Source organism: Wolffia australiana, chromosome 2 (genome assembly GCF_029677425.1).
Source record: "Wolffia australiana isolate 7733 chromosome 2, ASM2967742v1".
NCBI classification, from domain to species: Eukaryota; Viridiplantae; Streptophyta; class Magnoliopsida; order Alismatales; family Araceae; genus Wolffia; species Wolffia australiana.
In genome coordinates, this window is record NC_135836.1 from 21,290,488 (window position 1) to 21,308,328 (window position 17,841).

At 37.9% G+C, this 17,841-nt stretch overlaps 1 protein-coding gene across 4 annotated transcripts; it reads right to left on the bottom strand.

The window, feature by feature from the left end:
* Positions 1-10,160: 10,160 nt before the first annotated feature.
* On the bottom strand, positions 10,161-15,624 carry LOC144700070 (P-loop NTPase domain-containing protein LPA1 homolog 2-like). Of its 4 annotated transcripts, none has more exons than XM_078571459.1 (9): positions 15,398-15,624; positions 14,388-14,633; positions 13,643-13,887; positions 13,413-13,494; positions 12,944-13,321; positions 11,665-12,354; positions 11,044-11,154; positions 10,653-10,968; positions 10,161-10,546 (listed from the first exon to the last, which is right to left on the bottom strand). In XM_078571459.1, exons 2-9 carry the CDS (start codon positions 14,604-14,606, stop codon positions 10,542-10,544), a joined length of 2,046 nt encoding a protein of 681 aa, XP_078427585.1. In that variant the 5' UTR covers positions 14,607-14,633; positions 15,398-15,624; the 3' UTR covers positions 10,161-10,541. The 4 variants fall into 4 exon arrangements, with proteins under 4 accessions (XP_078427585.1, XP_078427583.1, XP_078427582.1 ...); XM_078571457.1 differs by having other exon boundaries at positions 10,161-10,556; XM_078571456.1 differs by having other exon boundaries at positions 10,161-10,968.
* Between the last annotated feature and the right edge of the window lie 2,217 nt (positions 15,625-17,841).

Sequence of the window (17,841 nt, forward strand, 5' to 3'; positions counted from 1 at the left end):
ACAAGGAAAGAGAGTTCCCTGTTTTGTACATGCTCTAGAAGAGGCTGACAAGTAGGACAAGGCATTCTCTAGGGTTCAGACTGTTTATCCTACATTATATATTTTTCTTGATGTTTTTAGTCAATCTCTTCTCTTTGTTCATTGAAAAAATTCATAATCCTGGAGTAATTTAAGGATCCACAAGTTAGACTAAACATTCAGGGATTAAGAGACCTGCATTAAGGTTATAGGGACTTACATCTCCATTTTCGTACCATTACCTACTTATTCAACCATTTTCTCTCTACAAAAAAATTCCCCTTTTATCTTTCACTAGAATCATCTTTTTTCTCTCTCTAAATTTTCATCCATATCTCTACTTCGTTGGTCTAAATTTTTATTAAAAATCTCAACCACTTTTATCTTTGAATTCCATTCCCATTACTACCTCCTACACCATCTCTTCACTTTCTCTATCCATTTAGCTCAAGCACTTAATCTCTCTAAGATACATCCATTTCTCCCTCTCTCTAAAATATTTATTTTACTCTATATTTAATTTTTTCTTCCAAAGTTAAAGAAAATTCTGAAACTGAAATATACCTCCCTATGGATCGGCCACTTAACCTGTATTTATGATCTATTATTTAATTTGAATAATGATTGGTCCCTAAGAAGACTGAGACAAAAATGGAAAGAATAAATAATGATTGAAGGCTTGGTGTCATGCAATCAAATCCGGATCTAAGAACAATGCTTGGATCGTACACGTGTCGGCCTCAATACTTGGGCCGGAAGTTGAGCAACCTTCCCTTGTGCAGAGGAAGTCTCTTTAGATAGCTTAAGATTGCTTGGAGGTTAAGGAGAAAGGGTAGGGCTAGGCCCTTGGCATAAAATCAGCACATTGTATTATAATAAGTATAATTATACAGAGGTGGTAGTATCTGTAGTCATAATTGAATTTTCTTTCGTATGTTTCAAAGATACATCATTATCACTATAGATCAAAGAACAATACAAAACATCATATACTTCCCTGATAATCATATGATCCTTAATATTCCCATGTACATTCATAAAAATATCATTTTCAACATCACAAAATGGTATATCAATATCAGAAATAATTTCATGCTCATTAGAGATGCTCAAGTTGGGAGTATGAATAACACATTTTTCAGATAGCTCTTCATTCGATAGCTCTTCATTCGATTCTTTATCCACACATTTTTCCTCCATATTTTCCTTGTGAATTTCTTGTTCAGAATATTTAGTCATCTTAGAAAGATTGTCATTACTCATAGAAGACATTTGATGTTGAAGCATAATTACACAAGGTCCAAAATTTTCAGGATTTTTGATGTCGGACGTTGTCAACAGCGTCGTCCGATGGGTAATTCACTAATGGGATTGTAACTACATGAATGCAAATGACCTAGGTGGAGTGTACATGCATGTCCGACTTGTGGAAATTTACTGAGTTTTGAGCTCTGGGGCGGGCGACCGATGAAGATGACGGTGACCTTCTGACCCTCATCGTAGCGACGATGGTGACTATGGCACCGAACGGAATAATTCCGAAGGGGCTCGTACATAACGGATGGGCTCGCTCCGTATTTAGGAAATCACTCATGACGTAGTTCTCTCCACCATTTCTTTCACCAAATCTGACCTGAGCGCGGTGGAGCACAGTCGAAAATATACTGAAGATGGTAATGTAACGGGTGAGCAAGGGGACGGCGTATCTTGTCAGTGGAGTCACTCATCGTCGGAATCTTCGTCGGTGTGAGAACCGGTGCGGGCGGATGTAGTGAGAGACGTATTGTAGTGGGGCACAATTAGGCTCAACTGATGGCAGTGTAGCAATGCAGGAGCGTAATGGAAGAAGAAGTTGAAGGCGAGGAGGCGCAGTAGCAAGGCTTCACAACGGGATCAACACGCCAGAAGTGAGCAGCGGTGAGGACGTTCACACAGGCACAGCAACGTCAGTGCTTGAGCAAGGCAGCACCTGGATATGCAACAGCACGTAGAACGGCAAAGTGGCCCCCTCAAATTCACCAGGAGAATGCACCGGCGATACAGCACGGGACATCGCCAGTGGAACAGGGTCATCCGAGTTGGCGTCCGAAGATCTGAATCAGCTCACATCCAGGGTAAGTCAGAGGAATTGCAGCAAACACTTGATAATTCCACCGTAGAAGATCCACGGCCACAGGTGATTCAGGTTTGTGGGATGGGTAACCCGCCAATAGACTCCTTGGATGATCAAAGAGAACACCGGTCGCACGGTTTCCTGTTGCACGAAGTAGTCAAGAGAATACCGTCGTCGGAGTCATAACGTAGAAAAATATACGTCGAGACATATGCATGCAGGATTGACCACGATGGGGCCCACACACGTGTGTAATCAGAGTCGGACATTCGCCCTAACAGCACCCACGTGGTGGGGTCGGCCGATCGGTCAACAATCCGCACTGCACAAATAATTTGCCACGTCGGTCGATAAGTAACGTCAACCGTCAGCGGCCTCATGTGGGGGGGGGATTGACCGAGCGATCAGCAAATGCGATGGGCAATGCGGTGACGTTCATCGCTCTTGAACGAGGATCGTGAATGTAGGTGACATTTTGGTGCACTCGAACGGGTGTCCAAGGGCGTGAATAGTTAGAAGACCATGTGGGAGTGACGGTGCCTTCCTTCCTCTTGCTTCTAACTCTGGTATCCTTCCCTCTTCCTCCCCCTTTCTCCTTCTTCCTCTCTTCTCTGAGATGAGATCTGAAACGACGGTAACTGCACAATAAAACCATCCAGATCTGTCTTTGAACGTGCCCATCATGGCCTTATATAGGGCCATGATGGGTCCATTACAAAGTTTACGTAAGGGGCCCAATAAGGGACCCCTTTTACAGCACTTAAAAATGAAAACATAGGGGAAAAAATTAAAACAATTCGAGATAAAATGATGGATAACGTGCGACAATACGGACGAGTCATGACGAGTACAGTGAACTCGTCGTGACGAACACAAAACAGAAATTAGACGAACAAAAACAGATAACTAAAACACAAACACGTGCGTGTAGGTGCTCTACCAGGGGTATTTAAACCCGGGCATCTTCACAGATGCTTTGGCGTGCCGGTTGGGATGGATACAGACCAGCAATGATGCTGATGATGGCGAAGACGGCTCTGATGACGTTTCATCGATGTTGTTTGGCGCACTCCATCAATTTTATTTTTTACTATCTATACAAGTACCATGTTTCAAAGAATCCTGATCAGTAATGCATTCAATTGAATCATCTTTTGATAGTACAGAATGAAGACATTTTTGAAGAGGAACATGAGTTTCATGATGTTCTAGATGAGGATCTCTTTTAGTTGTTTCTTCTGCCAGAACATCAGTATGCTCATTCTCATCTCCCTCAACTTCATCATTAGGAATTTTCATGGAAAGGGAAGATGATTCTCATGACAGTATTACTCAAGACTTAGCAAGAATGGATTTCCAATTTTCCTCATTGATTGAAGTCAAGGAAGATGACGCATGTGATTCAATGTGAGAAGGCTGATAAGAATGACAAAAATTTTGAGTTAAGGTTTGACCTTGAATGGCACACATGTTGCTTTGTTCATCTTCCATGAGGTTGATAAGAGACATTTTAAGCTTCTCATGGACCCTTTCATTATTTTCTATCTTCACTAAGATCCTTTCATTCAGCTCCACCATCATTTACATCATCTGCAATAAGTTATTATCAGGTTTCTCATTAGTTAAAGGCACATTATGAAATTTGGGCGAGATTGAAGTTTGAGAAAATGTAATGATCTCTGCTAAAATGGATCCTTAGATTCACAATTGTAGTTTTTGCTTCCTTGATTTCGCGTTGTGCTCCATTGGTGATGACCTTGGTCAACATGCATTACATTTGGCTCCATATTCTGACATGCTTCATTACCATCCCCATCTAAAACAAATTTTACAAAAAGGCTTTTGCATTTGATGATTAGAATAAGTCTGGTCATGATAATTTTTCCTAGAAAAACTTGTTTCATAATAAGGTTTTTCATGAAAATAATAACCATCATATTTTGGATCATCAGAAATATGGCATGAAGTATGATAAGAGTTTGAATTCATGATAAAATAGTCAAAGGATCCAATAAATAAATATACCTAAAAAATTATCCTTTGATGTATTTAAAAAAAAACAAATGTAAGAATGAATAATAAAATTTAATACCTCAATGACACCTGCTCCCACGCGCCAGTTGATGAACCAAAATTTGCGTCAATAAAAGTTGTTTAAGACTCTGATTTATGCAACAATATTTATAAAACTTTCCTTACTTAGAATAGTGTAAATAAGGGTTGAATCCTCAAGGGTCAGGTAATGAGAGAGTAAATTTTAATTCAAATATATTTTGAAATAACTTTCTTAGGTGATTTTATATATTTTTGGATTTTTAACTATTTTCTAGAGTGAAAATCAATTAAATGATAGAAAACTTGTCAAAACTATTGGAAATAAGTTAACTAAGTATTTGTGTTGTTTATTATAAGTTCTAATAATTTATTATGATTTTTGAAAATTTTCCTAGGGCAAGAAATAAACTTTAAAGGCAAATAGAACCTTAGGCCGCATTTCCCTTGGTGAAATTGCGGCAGAAATGAGTAGTGGACGAAAATCGATGTAACTTGTGCTATAGGAGGAATTTTAAAGTGTCGTTTGATGTGTTGGAAAGCTTGAAGTCTATGCTATCCTATGGATTTTTTATCTATAAAATTTAAATAAAGAATTCAGGAGATCACACAAACCTTTTTGTCGCTTCCCCTGAGGGCCAAGTGGTGCTCTTTCTCCAAGAATCTTGATCACCCTTGAACTCTCTCGCCCGCATTCTTCTATAACAAGGATGGATTGAAGAAATATGATGCACTAGGCCTCCAACAACAAGTTGGGAGCAGAAATCTTAGATGAGATACAAAGAGAGGGGAGAAGAGAATAAATGGAAGTGACCTAACTCTCCCAGCCATTGGATTTAATTCCAAGGGATTGGAGGGCTAATATTTCTTGATTTCCATCCTGGACCCACATTCCCTCCTCAGATTTTGAAATAAACCATTAAATTCAAATTGTGGGTCAGTTCCACAATTCTTACCTTTATTTGACCTGGTCTTTAAGGAGGTTTGAATGAACTTCTAGAATGGACTTCTTGTGTATCGGATCTCCTCTCATTATCCATTTGATTTCTAATTTCCTCCCATTTTTATCTCAAATTCACCATTATATGAGAAATCCACTTGACTCTACAGATTCAAGTGGGGTTAGTCTCAAAAATAATAAAATAATATAAAAATAGAGCCTAGGAAAATAAATTATAAACCCAATGTTTTACTGATCTAATTTGATGATATCATGTACATAGAACTTTTTGGACTAATAATCATCAATAACTACCTTTGCTTCAATGTGTAGTGTGGTTGCCATCTTGTGTACAGCATTAGTTGAAGAACCTAGGAATAATGGAGGTCAATTGAGAGAGGCTCATCATAAATTTTAGAGTTGAAGGGAAGACCATTGCCGTGGGGGAAACCCTATAATGAGCCATTTTAGAATTTCCCTCGTGTCCATGCTCAAGGAAATCAATAAAGAAAATGAACTATGTGTTACAACGTTCCCATTGTCTTCACATACACAACCTCATATGGTAAGGGATATCTTTATTGATTCTACAGCATTCAGACTCATGTATCAAAAGTTTCAAGAGCATTCACTCCATAACAACTCAAAGAACTCATCATTTGACCTCCTCTAGTTGGACAAAATGACTCACTTCTGACCTTGCTACAAATATTTCCCTAACCACAGAATGTGAGTGGTAATAATTTTCATACTAATTTCATGAATTTAGTGTCTTCATGTTCACCAAAATGATAAAAAAATTCAGTGAGTTAAGGCTTAAATTATTTATTACATTTTTTATGAAGTTATGATTTTTCTCTACTACATGGTATTTTAAAATATTTTTTGGGCTAATATCAATTAAATATTTTTATAAGTTAGAAAATATATTTAGATTTATTTAAATATTTATAAGGAATTATGGTTTCCCGATTTTTTAGAATTTTTATGGAATATTCTGACACCAAATTCATTAAAAATAATTTTAAAAGTCATATAACATATGTTTAGATTTATTTAAAATTTTTTAGGATTTCCTATATTTTTAGAATGAAACTCTGATTTTTTTCCAAGTTATTTATTTTAACAGAATTTTCTAGTTAATCAATTCGAAAATTAAATAGTTATATGAGTCCTAAATATTATTTTATTTTTAAATTAATTTTTAAGAAATTTTTTGAATTTTTCTAGTCTTCTTATTATTTTTTCATTCTGGCATATCACAACAAGGATCACGGAGAGAGAAAATCGTAGAAGAGAAAAACTCAGACGGCTCAAATTGCCCCAACTTGAAATAAGATATCTAACTATTCACAAGAAGTTTTGACCTGAAAGTTAGAGGGTAATGATGTATCTGCCCCTTTCCTAGGTTACACTCACAGATAGCCTAGGCTTTCACTGTCACGCATGCCACCTCCAACTTTGTCACTCATCAGCACATTGCCAGTTGTGACAATAAAATCTGAACCACTCCCCTAACTGCATTATTTTCCAGCACGCATCTGCAGCCATCTCTGCCCCCAACCCCCTATAATAAAACTCCATTCTACCCAATCCACTCACCTAGATTCCTGCCTCTCATCCCTACCAAATATTTAATTCTTATTTCTGATTAAAAAATTACATAAATAATTTTAAATTATTTCATAAATCTGAATAAATTACATTATTTAGGAAATTTTTCTTTTTCATCATTTTATAAACATTTGAATTAATTCTCACTAGTTTATTTTACTCTAGATATGGTCTTAAGGAAAATTGAAATTATTATTGTATAAACCAGAAGCCTTAAAAAACATAAGTTAATCCCACATAGTTCTTTTAATGATACATTATTGATATCACAATTTACTAGGTGTTTTTTTAAAAAAATAAAAGGAATCTAAATTCCATGTCTTTCCTTCAACCTTCTCTTCTCTGAAGTATGAGGGATTTAGAACTATTTTGGGCAATATTTTGGAGAAAAATAAATATCTAAACTAGTTAATCTCACATTTCATATCTTGTTTAGTGTTCATTAGTATAATATATTCATCGTGATGCATGTTTGATGATTATAATGAATGAATTATGATCAAACAAAGTGAATTACAATGAGATCGTAATATGGAGTCTATACTCTTTAAAACATACAATCTAAATATTCCAATTAAAAGCATACTCAAGAAGGATAGCAAAGCATCCGGATAGAATAGTGGTACATTGTCCCATTCATATGACGAGTATGGCCAACCATGTAGCCATTATTTTGGAGACACCAAGGAAAATTAGTGGGTGCCCTTTGCGAGAAAACGTTCATTAAACTTTTTGGAAAGTAATCCTGAATAATATTATAACAAACTATCAATCAAATTGATTCATGTTACGTTTGTGTAAATTATCCTTAGACCTAAGACACCGAACACATCTTGTAGATGAATGACCCACGAGGTCACATTCATGGAATTTCAAATTGTCTTAGCTCAAGTGAAGCAAGAAGTTCACGAGAATTATTGAGTGGTCAAGATGGAATCATTCATCCTCAGTATAAGAGGAGACAGCTCAAGGAAAATAAGGCAATGAAGTCATTGACTTAGGATAGGGTTTGATGGTTAAGCTTATCCTAAGTCAGTCTGGAACATCAAGAAGTCGAAGGACTATACGTACACAGTAACCAATGATAGACAGGTTCCATGAGTGAATCAGTTCACTCCTTTGCATATTCTAGAGCACGAGGTGTAAACTCAACCTATCCTTAAATTGATCTATGATCAATTAACCCATATCATGATGTAGATAACTAATTAGGTTAAATAAATTTTATTGGGATACTGGAGTAGATAAGTAGGCTGATGTATCCAGGGAATATTGTCTCAACTTTAGAGGAGTAAAATTATTGTTTTACACATTAATTGTTTTTTCAAATTTTGAATTTCACATGAATATATAATCTCAAATTTAGAAATAGAGGCCCAAAGCGTCACACACGAATAGGTATTTTGAATAATTCTCATTTTATGGTTAACAAAAATTTTCAGGTGCCCTTTTTCTGTCTTATCCCTTTGGCTCCTCTTAATTCATGATGCAATCGTAACAGTGTGACAATAATGGAAGACTGATAAAAGGGGTCTTCAAGATGAAGGATATTTGACATGCCAAAGATCAGGTGGATACATCTAGAGGTTGGACACATGAATAGCTCGACAAGTCTCACTCAAGAAGGCAAGAAATTGCACATTTGATCTGTGCCAAGGTGATTTGATCATTCGATTTTAGATTGTTGTTTTGATTATGTTATGTATCTTCCACTATAAAAATCATTTAAGTTTCACCTCAACCACAGAACTAGAACCAAAAAACTTAAGTTTATGACTGCAATATTTATTAATGAAGAGGAAAACACCTTTGTTTCTAGTTTTTAAAAGCTAATTTTATATAAGATGTACCACCAACAGCTGAAGCAGCTTCATTGGGAAAAACTTTATCTATATAATTTTTAAACATCTTTGTTTCTAATTTTCTTCTTATCATTTTGTCTTTCTTATTTCGGTTTAGACTTTGATAATTTTATGACAATGTATTTGTGAAAATCTGATATCTCTATAGTTTTTAAGATCTTTTCAGTAGTATGTTTGTAAGCAGTGGATCTACTAAAATGTAACAAGATATATAATACAACTTAAGCAAGTGAAAATAAAAGCAGAATATATCGTTATTCTACCCCACTATGTTGATTGAATCCCATGTCAAGATTTGAGCCTCAGAGGAAAAAATTAAAAAAACACGAAATAAGAGATTTTTTTCTTTAAAAATAAATAAATTCAACTGCAACCAAATCTAAATAAATCATTTTGGGCCTATAATTTATGAAACAATGAAAACTGGCTGACATTATGTCAAAACCTCTATAATACCCAATGAAATATGAAATTTTAAAATCTATAAACATTTTAACTTGATTTCAATCATCTCCCCACTCTTAATAACGGTTACATAGTAAAATTATTTATGTCATAATGCTAGTGCTGTAGATTTTGATCCATGGGACCTATCTCTGATATGCATATCAAATGCAGGTGATAATATGAAATAGGTGAATGATATTAATTAAGTTTCAACAATGAAAACTGTGAGATGAAAATTTTTTGATAATAAAATGTTTAGTTCTAATTTGTCTTTCTAGATAAATTATTGAAATTGGGTAAAACTCAAAATATTTTTTATTTGGAAAATTTTATCACCCAATCCTTTAATGGTGTCAAATTTAAATTCCATATCCCTCTGTATGTATGAAATAAATGAATTTTGCATGATTGGAGATAACATTTGATCGAAGATACTTTGCGTTGAATAATGGATTGATATAAAAGCAAATGAAGCATTAACATTTTAATTTGATAACTGCTTTGATTTTTTGAGATATAAAAATCAAGTTGTATAAATATTTAAACAATTTAACATGAACGTGTTCAATTCTGATCCAGTGTCATGTAAGGTTTGCCATTGGTGTTATGAGAAATGGAAGATATGTTTTCAAAATTTTAATTTTATACGTATTTTCTCATCTCATGTTGCTTCCCCTTGGTATTATGTAAAATTGCAATTTTAATTTTAACAGGCTGCAATGAATCTTCCCCTTGGTGTTATGTAGTATTACATATTTTCTCATCTCATGTTGCTTCCCTCAGCTCTACGATGTTAATTGCCCAGATTGTGGAGCCTCAGAAGATTCTAGAGAATACCGTCTTTCAATGAATTCTTAGACCGATCTAAAAGAACATGAATTTACTCTTATAGACAGCACCATATTTTGCAAAATTAGACGAATGGATGTGCAAAGGATTTCCAAAGTGAGGAGCATTTTGTCATTCATCCTGAATTGGGAAGTGGATCGAAACTACCTAATTTGGAGAAATGTGGCTTTCTTCATGAATTCAGAAGAGCTTAATCGAATCTACATTATTAGCAGTGATGTGGCTTCCTTCCTGAATTGGAAAGGGCTTGATCAAAAAGCAAGTATGACTCTTCTTACATTATACATGACTTTATTGAATGTTGTTCCTTCACAGGATGACAAGTAGATCATAAGGGCCCGTCCTAAAAAAAGAGCTCTCATGTCATCTGATTGAACAGGCTACAGTGAATCTTTCGGCATCTTCTATTTGCATGCTACTCTATCTCTCTATGTCACACTACAAGCTCCCACTCGGCGTTCTTGTCCCAGACACAAGTTACTAGAGAAGGTTCACTGTTCTTGGACCTACACTTGTCCAGATTTCAGTTCGTCAGAAAAGCCGATGATAATGTTGATAACCTTTGATGATGATGATGATGGTATGTCACTCACACTGCACAGGCATCCATATCAAAGACACTTGAGGTTAGAGGACTACCAATTCTTCAACCTACATTTGTCTAGCATTCAGTTTGTCAGAAAGAAGATGGAGATGATGAGGATGATGGCAAGGAGAACTCAGTGTCAGGAAAGGATGAGACTATGCCGTAGATTACCAATGCTACCAAGCTCCCCTGGAACCTGCAGGGATCTGCTGTAGAACTGTGAAGTTTCGCTCCTCGAGCGTCGGCGGCGGAAAATCTTCTCCTCCGAGGAGTGCAAGTTATGCACATTGGACCGCAGAAAGTGGTCTAGATTCTGTCTGTACTTCTCCTTGGACCCCTCATTTTCTCCAGCAGCGCTGACAACAGCACGGCGGCTCTGCCGGTCCTCGTCATCCGTCCAGTAGCCATTCTCAAGGTCATCTCTCATGGCAAGGTCGTCGTATTCCTCATCTGACTTGGTCGACTCCTCGTCCACTGAACCCTCCATCTGTAATCCCACAACCATGAGAGACTTGGGAACCAATAAACAGGAAAAGGAGGAAGACCTTTTCTGGGCTCGTACCTCTTCGCCTGCTCCACGCCCACCTGCATCACTGAGATCATCTTCGCTGTCTGGGTCCTGTCGATCTTCGCCTTCCTCTTCACTCCCGCACACTGAGGAATCTTCCTTGAGCTATAGAGAACACACAAGTTGGATCAGATGGATGGATAGATGGATAAATAGATGGGTAGATGGATAGATGGCCAGATAGATAGATTGACAGGCAGACAGATGGAGGGATAGATAGGCAGACACGCATAGAGACAGGATGGATGGATAAATAGATCAATTTATAGATAAATAATGACTAACAAGCAGAGAGACAGACAGAAAGATAGACATATGGATGGATGGATGGATGTTATGTTATGTATATCAATAGAAGAAGATATATATTATGTATATCAATAGAAGGAGAGATATATAGACACATATATGCATACATAAATACATACATGAATGGACAGAAAGATATAATGATAAATGAGTGGAGAGACAGATAGACAGATAGAGAATACTGTTGATAGAGATAGATCGATACATGGATGAAAGGAAAGACAGTTACACAGATAGAGAGATAGACTGATAGATGGATAGATGAATGGATAGAGAGAGAGAGAGTAGATGGGAGAAGGAATATACTTCCTTGGCATGCCCTTCTGAAATCCTGGGGGAGCTGCAACAGGAAGAATAATGTCTGCTCCCAGTTTCATCAGCCCTGGACTCATCCACACTCCCAGCATGGCTCGTTCCGCCTGTATCACTGGGCCAGGCGCTGAGCCCAAAGCCACCAAATTGGAGATTCACCGGCTCTGCTGTGCCGATGTGCAGCGGACCGTACAGTGGACCACCCCCTGGCTCAGCCATGGGCCATGCCTTTGCAACTGACCCATCTGTGTTCAACAGCACCACAAGCTGCCTCGATGACCCCTGCCTCTGTATTAGCTGGTACATCCCCTTGGAGCTCAGTGAATTTGCTGCACACTGATTCCTGTACTCATCCTCCACCACTGGCACCGTGTTCGTCACTGGGTCATAGAGCATCTCACCGGCAGCACGCCGACGCAGGCAGCTGAATACTGTGGCGTGGATGGCTGCAACGCTGCGATCCACATTGGTGTTGTTCACCTTGGGCACCCGGTGCTTATCTGCACAGTTGCAGAGATACTCCTGTATTGTCCTGATATTGCGTATATACTTTACATATTTGTTTTTCGCTGGGTCCAATGCCATGTATTTCGCCCGCACCGCAAACCGCTCCATGTGTTTATCCTCGTTCGTGATGTAGATCATGAAGGGTATCAGCGACGGGTGCTTCTTCATCAGACCCATCTGCAACCAAGTAAAAACCCGTCAGTCAAAAAAGATATGATTTGCCATCGCATATGATGATGATGATGAGTCGTCATCATGCTCATTAACTGTCCTTGATGATGATGATGATGAATCGTCACAGGATGACAGAGACCAAAACAAATCGTCATCATCTCTCAGGCAGATTGTTCATAATGATAACGATTGTCTCACCTCTCATCGTTCTCACTCTGTGAAAGTCCACAAGATGATGAGAGACAAATGACAAGATCATCACTGTCATTGGTCTGCGACAACAACAATAATAATTTTCATTGCATCCTCAAGCACTGCGTTGAAAGGCAGGGATAGCCTATGCTGATAACGAGCTATCATTGTCCCCATCATTTGTCAGCAGCATCATACCACAGATGAATGCCAATGACATCATCATCATGCCGCAAACAAATGGCGATGCCACTTTCGTCATCGTCGTCCCTTATTACCTTGCACAGATGATGATACACGACGACAAAGCCATCATCGTCACTCGAGCTATGGATGGTGACGATGAAAACTTTCACCATCGCCTGCAAATACAAGAGTCTGAATTTTTGTCTTTGCCTACCACGAAGTTAAGGCTAAGGTGCACGCCCTCGACGACAACTGATTCCTTCTTCTCTTCCCAGGCGGTGATTAGACGGTCGAGGCTGTCGATCACCATCTCACTCTGGGCTTTGAACCCTTCGACAGCCATCTGCTTCTTGCTCAATAACCCTAGGGCAGCAGAGGTTGGGGATGCGGTGGAGGGTTCTTCTTTGGGCAATGCGAGTTTCTTTGCCTTCCTCCTTGCCTTGGCCTCAGCTACGGCAACGGGATCGAGGTGATCGCCGGCATGGTAGGTTGACGCCCAGAGAAGAGGATTCTGCTTTTCATCCACGAAGCTTCTCATCATGTGCCTGATCGAATCCGTGGAGATCACTGTCGTTACCCCAAGTCTGCTACCCTGTCCATTTCATAAAATAATGGTGATTAGAAAGAATATTCTGAAAATGATCAGGCTGAGAAAATAATATAATGAACATTAACAAGAGTACCAGCAATGCTGACAAAGTAGATTTTCCGCATCCACTGGTCCCGCAGAGGAGGACAGTAACAGATTCCTTCTTCTCTCGTATTCTACAAAAATGGATAAGACTCATTAACTCAATTAACAATATTTTTAGCTAGAAATAAAATGAAAAAAATTATTAAATTAGAATCGGAGCTCATTAATCAAACTTGGAAAAAAATAGTAGAAATTTGAAAGCAAAAATTAACGCCGTACCTGCATGCTAGAACTAGGTCAGCTCTTTGGTTAGGTCCTACGTACTTGTACTGTGATAGAGCATCACAGACCACATCCAAGAAGGATTTTCGGTTAACAAAAACAGTGGTAAGCCTCTTGTACATTTCAAAAGGCACCGAGTCATTCTCTGGAATAGGAGCGTTGACAGGATCTCTTCTCATAGAAAGCGCAGAAGCGGGAGATGAGCACTCGCTCCTGAAGACTTCATACACCCTTCTACTGATCTGAGAAGAAATAAACAACATAATCCAATAAAACTATTAATATTTTAATTTAAAAATCAATGGGGAGTTCATCGGAGTTTAAGAAGCTATTTGACAAGTTTTGAGTTCCAAATACGAAAGACTTTACCCTTTCAGTATTGCTCCAACACCAAGGAATTAAGAAATAAATAGTCGCAAGTCTAATTTAAATGAATAAATTGAAGAGGGCTCAAGAAAAATCAAAAGCACGATAAATTACTCCCCAAAACCCATATGATTAGTTTACATGAAATAATATGAGACACATCAACCAAGAAGAAAAGAAAGATGAAAGATGAAAGAGGAACAGATATCAAGGGATGCAATAGATGTCAGAAAGTTCCAATGATCTGTTTGGAGAAGGATACAAAGAACAAATTCGAGGATCCTAATCCCTGGACCAGAAATTATCAATTCGTTCAGTTTAAACAATTTCAACAAGAAAATTGAAATCTTACATTGAGCTATTTTCCCCCTTATACCTTGAAAGCATGGCGCGCTTTGCAACCCATGAGTTGTAAGGTGCTCTGCAGGACAGGCCGAGTGTACCGGAAGGAACTGGAATGACAAAAAGACGAAGCAGGACATGCGGGCGAGGATGGAAGAGGAGATTCTGCAGGAAAACCCTTCCCCTTTCCGCCACTGCCATCCTCTTCATCAACTACGGCTATGTACAAGAGCTTGGGCGCCGCCTCGCCCATCTCCTCCGTCACCAAATGCGAATCGAACTGGAACAAACAGAGAAACCCATTTCACCCGCAAATCAAAATCAACCCAGATGTAAAAATAGCACAAAAAATCAAAAACTTGAAGCAAAAAAGCCGGAGAACTCAACCCAGATCAAAAAATAGCACAAAAAATCAAACCCACGAAACAAAAAAGCAGGAGAACTCAACCCAGATCAAAAAAATAGCACAAAAAATCAAACCCATGAACCAAAAAAGCAGGAGAACTCAACCCAGATCAAAAAATAGCACAAAAAATCAAACCCATGAACCAAAAAATCCGGAGACGTTAATTCATCCTCATGTTACGACGTTAATTCAGATTCAGATTCAGAAGGGGCGGAGGTTATTACAGAATTTCATCTTCTGTTTTTTCTTGCAGAACAAAACGACTAAACTCAACCCAGATGAAAAAATGGCATCAAAAATCAAACCCATGAAAGGAAAAAGCCGGAGAACTCAACCCAGATGAAACAATAGCACAAAAAATCAAATCCATGAACCAAAAATGCCGGAGAACTCAACCCAGATGCAAAAATAGCATAAAAAATAAAACCCATGGAGGAAAAAGCCGAAGAACTCAACCCAGATGAAACAATAGCACAAAAAATCAAACCCAAGAACAAAAAAAGCTGGAGAATTCAACCCAGATCAAAAAATGGTCCAAAAAATCAAACCCACGAACTAAAAAACCCAGAGAATCGAACCCAGGAAGGCAATGCAGATACCCAGGAGCTGAAACCGAGATTTCAAGAAGAGGGGAAGACCTAAGAGACGCGGCAGGAGCAGGGAGTTGGTGATCTTGCGGCGAGGGGTAATCCTGGCCGTCGAAAGGCGTCAAGAGATGAACAGGAAGGCGCTGGTAAGCGGCGTGATCGACCGATCGAGGGCGGCAAACTCGACGTGTTCTACTGCAAGTTCGTCGAGATCTCGCCATCGTTCTTCCCGACTTCCACGCATCTCTCAATCGTGCTTCCATCTGTCCTCTCCCTTCTTCCCTCTCTCTCTAAAAACCTCGTAAGAACAACCCACGTGCCAGTCTTCATCTCTACACGTGCCAGATTAAGCAATTTGATCCGACGGTCAAGGGAGAAAAACGCGTGGCCGGGTTGAGGATCCAACGGCTGGTGTCGTCCGGTATGCTGTTTCCTGGAAACAAGCGGAAGCCGCCTGTTCCCGAGACTTTGGCTGGGCGGTAAGTGTACCGCCGATGATTTGGTCATAATTTGACCGTTGACTTTGACCGAGTCTATCTTGCGTCGTAATGCACAGGTCAGCGTTTTGGGAGCAGTTAGACCGGCAGTTTGTTATTTGATTGTTTTATTGGCATTATTTTCATTTAATGAGTAACAGATGACGTCATCTTCTTCTAAGGCCTTGCGCAAAGTGTCACAAAGTGAATTATAACTCGTTTGTGGTCAGTTTACTCTGAGATTTTACCTTACAAACACATTAGATTGATAGATTTAGCCTAAATTTGTATTTCTTTGTTGCTTGATATTTCTAGAATAATAAGTTTTAACTCCATTTATCTTCCGTTTTAGAGAGTTTTTTCGTGATCTCTTCAAAGTATTTGTCACTATTTGGACTCAAAAGGAATATTTGCTATTCTATACATCATGATTTAGGGGAGCATGTCAACTCTCTCATTGAACCTTTATTGTCGTCAGTTATCGTGTATATATAATTCTGCATTCTTGCAATAACCCAAATGACTTGAAATTTTATGAATAGTGAAATCAGGAGAGAATATTTCCTAGGATATTTCTACTAACTTGGAAAAGGGTTTAACTGTGCCTCTTTCTATGAGTCCGACTCCTCTCATACCGAGGACGGATGATCTCATCATGAAATCACTTTTGTGTACTTGTCGTTGCATCATCTCAAATAAGGTTTAGAATGTCACGGTTTGACATTCATTATTTATAACTAAAACACAATCATCCATCCACAATGTGTCCTTGGTGACTCATGTATACGGACCACAACCATGACATCAAAATTTTTTAACTAACAATAGGTATGATAGTATTCAGGAACTCAAGCGGTCTACTTAGTGAACTTTTTCCAAAAACAGCACCTATTAGTTAGTCATTTGAGTAAAACACTAAAGGCTAAAATACTAACGGCTACAAGAACGACCATACTTAATCATTTGAGTAAGACTAGAGAATGTTATTGTTTCAGTATATGTTAATGTCCTTATTTAGTATTGTTCGAATATCAATATGTAGTACATGTATTTAAAGACTATTAATCATTGCATTACATGATCTCATCATAATTTACTTCGTCATTGCATGTATTAATGGATTTCAATTATACAAATCTTCCATGAACTGTAATGAATATTGAATGAGATGTGGAATACAGTGTTGGCTTTCACTTTACATGTATTTCCAACATTGAATCCATCAATCATCTTTTTAAGCGGTTAATGTAGCCATCCACCTGTCCAACCATCATGTAAGTTGGAAACGGTTACTCTTTTTCTTTGGGAATATGATAAAATGAACATCTTATCAACTATTTAAGTGGAAGAAAAAATGTTTAGGAGTATTTAGTTGGTTTTCACATTTTTCTTCTATTGGAAATACTTCACCTTTTTTGAGACTCAAAATGAAAGTATAGATCACATTGCATTAACCAATAAATAATATGAGAATAATAATGGGACTAAAATGGAAAAATATGGATATAATTATTTTATCATCTCTGTGTATATTTGGAACAGGTAGTCCTATGAGTTTTCCCACGAGTATATATATAGTAAAAATTTGTCTTTGTTGGCCTCATCATTCTTTCACTCTAAGTTGGGATGGAATATTTAAACATCATTCCAAAGAATATTAAGCTCAAACATTTCATTATTTTGCCAACTAATACTCTATGACTATAAAATTAACGGAACAAAAAATCTTCAAATTGTGTGAAAAATAAAACATTACAAGGCCAATAAAATGGACAGATAAAATTTCTCAGTCATCATAATTATGGTTTCAAATGCCTAATTAAATACTGGTTACTTCTCATAAAGCCACACACAATGAATATTTTTATTGGTCACTAATATGGATTGCCGCATATGCACATGCTGATACCCACACCAAGTATGCAATTTTTAGACCACACCCCAACCCTTTAACAGTTTGCATAGTACTTTTAGGGTGGAAATCTGCACGCACAATGCATAAAACTACACAAAGATTTG

Excerpts from the sequence above, each read along its gene's own strand:
- LOC144700070 (XM_078571456.1), bottom strand. The coding sequence starts at position 14,606 with ATGGGCGAGGCGGCGCCCAAGCTCTTGTACATAGCCGTAGTTGATGAA. Across the intron at positions 13,322-13,412 it reads CTACTTTGTCAGCATTGCTG|GGTAGCAGACTTGGGGTAAC; the intron begins GTACTCTTGTTA and ends TGAAATGGACAG. Across the intron at positions 12,355-12,943 it reads ACCTTAGCCTTAACTTCGTG|ATGGGTCTGATGAAGAAGCA; the intron begins GTAGGCAAAGAC and ends ACTTGGTTGCAG.